The 4,573-nt window shown below is 49.8% G+C and overlaps 1 protein-coding gene across 1 annotated transcript; it reads right to left on the reverse strand.

Annotated features, from left to right (window-relative positions):
- Positions 1-1,349: 1,349 nt before the first annotated feature.
- Positions 1,350-4,187, reverse strand: LOC130586834 (potassium voltage-gated channel subfamily B member 1-like; the record flags this gene model as incomplete). The annotated part of the gene is made up of 1 exon (XM_057387742.1): positions 1,350-4,187. A coding segment is annotated over one exon (2,022 nt), but the record flags the coding sequence as incomplete, so codon positions are not given.
- Positions 4,188-4,573: the final 386 nt, after the last annotated feature.

A 4,573-nucleotide genomic window follows, 5' to 3' on the forward strand; every position in this document is an offset into this window, starting at 1 on the left:
GAGCAGAGTCACTGCACTGTGGGCACCGTTCTGTGCCAAGGAGAACCTGACAAAGCCACCTTCACCCATCTGAGCTCCCAAGCAGATATTGCTTATTGCTTTAGTCCGTCCGTGCTGCATTCACTGTTACGGTCACAGACGGTGCACGGCGGGACGGACACACGGCACATTCAGGACTGACCAACACTTGGATTTGCACAATGGGAGGAACAAAACCCAGCGGACTCGAGTGGCTTTGGGGGCTCTTCCCCAGCGCTGCCCCTCTGCTCGTCCAGCCCTGGAGCCGCTGCCTGCACCGTGCTGCACAGCCCGGCAGAACTCAGGACAGGGCAGAAACGCTCCTGACAGAGTTATTTACAGCTGAGTTTGACAGTAGAAACGGAGCACAACAGAAATCATACCATCACAGTTATCACAGGACGAGTTGTGACTCGCTACAGGCGTGCAGCAAGTCACAGTCACAACAAGAGGCACAAATTAAAGTAGTGCTTGGTTAAAGTGCTTGATTGTTACACTCTGCTATCCTACTCCAGCATTGCAACAACGACAACAAAAAGTCAACGTAAAGTGCTTTTTCCCCCCCGAGATTAAAAACCAAAGACAAATTATTTCCTACACAATTTGACATACCTTTATTGAAACAATAGTATTTTAAAAACCTAGGCTGGTGGCTGCTAGTTCTGTTCACTTAAAATGGTCAGATTTTTTTTTCCTCTTTTTTTTTCTAGTTTCATTTAAAAATGACWGGATGTTATTAAAACATCAGGCCTGATTCTTCTGCCTCTCGCAGCTCTTCGTGCCASGGCCCTGCAGGAGCCTTCTGGCGAGAGGGAGCACAGCCAGGCCTGGCACGGGTCACTAACAAATCCCTCTTTTTGCATATTTATGTAACACTTGCATATCTTTCACCGCGCCGCTCGGGCGCAAAAAGCTCCGGACCTCTCCTGCGGCACGGGTGAGACTCGGGCTGCGCCTGGAGATGGCAGGAAGGGAGCGCAGGGCAGGCAGGGCTTTGGCCACAGCCACAGCTCCGTGCTCGGACAGCCCAGGGCAAGAGCCAGGCTCTCCTTCCAGCCCAGGGCTCCGGCCACAGCCACGGTCCCTGCTGGGACAGCCACGGCTCTCTGTTTGGGCAGCCCCGGGCAAGAGCCAGGCTCTCCTTCCCGCGCAGGGCTTTGGACACAGCCACAGCTCTGTGTTTGGGCAGCCCAGGGCAAGAGCCAGGCTCTCATTCCAGCCCAGGGCTTTGGCCACAGCCACAGCTCTGTGTTTGGGCACCCCAGGGCAAGAGCCKSSSTSTTATKTCAGCCCAGGGTTTTGGCCACAGCCACAGCTCSGGCCGGGCTCCCCYTCCAGCCCYGTCTCCCTCCGGAGCAGATCCTGTGCTCCTCCTCTCCACAGGACAGTCCTTCTGCACGGCTCCTCCACACCATCCCAGTGTGGCCCCTCTGGGCAGTGGTGCCTGCGAGCAGAGGGTAAGGGCAGGGCTCACTGTGTCTAAGGGCATGTTTGGGAAGATACAAGTGGTGCAACTCACCCTGCTGATATTTCAAAAGAAAGCGTCAGGTCCTACAGGATATCAGATTGTTAAACACACAAAGAGCATTTTAAAAATTGGTTTCTCTAGACCGTTATTTGTTTCAAATGCTTTTCGCCTGGATTTTCCAATAATGCAAGTGCTCCCTGTTACCTTTAGACACAATATCCATCAGAAAAAGCTGTAGATGGGGAACAACTGCCCTGAAGCAGTGAACATTGTGTTTTTGAAAGCTTTATACCAACCCCAGCAATTTATTCCAGAGTTCAAATCTGGCTGCCTTGGCATCCTTTATGGAACTAATGCAAATCAGATGTTAATATTTCCAAAAGGAGCTCTAGCATTCAAGGGGAATGGATGGATATTTGGTCACATTGGCTTCACCAGACAACATGAAAGGAGATCAATGTGTGATCATGATTTGCAATCATTTTTTGACTGATGTGGGCAATGTCTTTAGAGTTGTTTCAGAAAAGGACATTTTCACAAACCCACACTGGACCTCCCCCAGACTTTTAGAAAYAGGTGGCTTGTTTCAGCCAAGTTCATGCCATGCAGAAGCTCTTTTGTTTGTGTTGACTGTGAAGATATTCCTTTAAACTCTCAGGAAGTTCTTTTGGACCCCACCTCAGATGCTTTGATCATGTGTGTTAGCATGTCCTCCGCTGCCTGGTAATACATGGACTTCTGGGGAAATGTGATTTTCTAGTCTGACAGTCTCCTGATTGCCCTGGGTTCTTCCAGTGATCCCTTCCATAGAGTAAATGCAGTTCTGCCCTATCAGCTTAGGGGAGGTGGGTAAAGCAGCAGCTTCTAGATGGTTCTTCTCTGTTCTATAACCATGGTCCTTTTGCTTTAGATAGCCACTGTTTGCAGCACTGTACTTGGGACTCATACTCGCGGGAGGACTCGAATCGTACATCAGCTGCCCTTCGTCATCAGTGTCAGCATCGATGTATTTGTGAATCCCGGCATCGTGGAAGTTGAAAGCTATGGCTGCCTGCGCCTCCGGTGACTTTGGGGGGGTTCTGGCACTCGCAGTGGTGTAGATGGAGGTTTCTGGGCTCATCAGAGACCTGTCAGGGAGAAAGGAACTGTCTGTGGCAGCAGCAGCAGCTCCCCGGCTCTTGAGAGGCTCTGGGTACGTTCTCAGTACRTTTGGTGCTGGTACTAACGTGCTGGTGTCCTCCTCCATGAAGTTGACTTTCAGAGATCTCAGTTTTAAAGGGTTACTGGCCTTTATGGAGCTCTTGGGGCTTTCAATGAAGAAAGCAGAGCGGTGGCTGCTGTCAGAGCTCGGGTTCATCTCCCCGTACCTGGCACTGGTCCCCTCCACCCTGCCCTGCTCCTGCAGCACGYTGACCCCAGCCTTGCAGGGCAGGGYGGTGAGAGGGCTGTGAGAGAAGCGCCCCGAGTCGGGGAACTCTGCGGCACAGCTGATGAAGGAGTCGATGCTGGACATGCTCCTCATGTCGATGATGCCCTCGGTGCGAGTTGGCAGCAGGGGCACCAAGGGACCGGGAAGGGTTTCCATTTCCAGCTCTTCCTTTTGCTTTCCAGGCTGACCCAACTCCTTAGTGTTAAGGTTTGGCTGGGACTGAGTCTTTGCCATTTTGTTGTACATGTCCTCGAGCTGTTGGACATTCAGGTGTTGGGGACTTGAAGATGACCTGGCTTTTTCTGGGGATCCTTGTTCCTTAGTTTCAAAAGATTTACTAGAACTAGTTTCAGAGAGTGTTCTCTTGGTCCATTTCCATCTGCTCGGAGATAAATGATTGTCCTGAACTTTATCCTTTTTGGCAATGCTTTCTCCATTCTTTTCAACCACAATGTCCATGAGTTCAATGCTACGTGCAAATGCATCTTTCATGTTCATGGAAACAATACTGCCATTCCTTTTTGCTCTTTCAAGAGCTTCCCTGCGCTTAATGGCCTTCTCCTGCCTCTTCTGCTCTTTGTAGAACTCAGAGAAGTTATTGACAATAATTGGGATGGGAAGAGCTATCACCAGCACACCAGCAATGCAGCACAGCCCTCCTACTATTTTACCCAAAAGAGTTTTGGGGTAAATGTCTCCATAGCCTACTGTTGTCATGGTGATTGTTGCCCACCAGAAAGAAGCTGGGATGCTCTTGAATTTTGTATCATCCTCATCCTTTTCTGCAAAAAACACTAAACTGGAAAAGATCATAATGCCCATGGCCAAAAACAAGATGAGCAACCCAAGTTCATTGTAACTCCTCCTCAGTGTAAACCCCAAGGACTGTAAACCCGTCGAGTGCCGGGCGAGCTTTAGAATCCGGAGTATCCTCATAATCCGAAATATCTGGACCACTCTTCGTACATTTTGGAACTGAAGTACACTTTTATTGGATTCTGTGAGGAAGATGGTGACATAGTAGGGTAAGATAGCCAGCAAATCKATAGCGTTCAGTGGGCCTTTGAAAAACTTCCATTTCTTGGGCGAGGAGAGGAAGCGCAGGAGGTATTCCATGGTGAACCAGGCGATGCACACCGCCTCAACGTGGGCGAGCTGCGGGTTATCCGTGGTCTGCCCAAATTCATCCACMCCTTGCAGTTCAGGAAGTGTATTGAGGGACAAGGCAATTGTAGATAGTACAATAAACATGATGGAAATGATTGCCAAAATCTGGAAAGGAAAGAGARAACAGGGAGTTAAGCTCGGACTACAGGAGGCTGTCTCGCTGCTGTCAGCACATGGMTGTATTTGCACTCACACACTCAAAATCATTTCACTCTGCACACAAMCAATGTGAGCTGAGTTTAWTGGGGAAGCTGCTTTAGTTATGGCAGATAAAGCAYCCACTTCAACTCCTGTGCTTTCACCTGCACACATTGCAGGACACAGAAGGARCAGCTCGGATGCCAGGAGGGCTGTGGAGCCACTCACAGCAGGAGATTTTCATTAACTACTAATTAGGTGCCCAAAAAGGCCCATCTGGACAAGAGGCTCTGAAATTTGAGCAAGGAGGAATGCAGCTGTGATTGATCAGRGCAATGGCCCCCATTTAACAC

This window comes from Malurus melanocephalus, unplaced genomic scaffold (genome assembly GCF_030028575.1).
Source record: "Malurus melanocephalus ecotype Western Australia unplaced genomic scaffold, MMel_1.1 scaffold_1334, whole genome shotgun sequence".
Classification (NCBI taxonomy): domain Eukaryota; kingdom Metazoa; phylum Chordata; class Aves; order Passeriformes; family Maluridae; genus Malurus; species Malurus melanocephalus.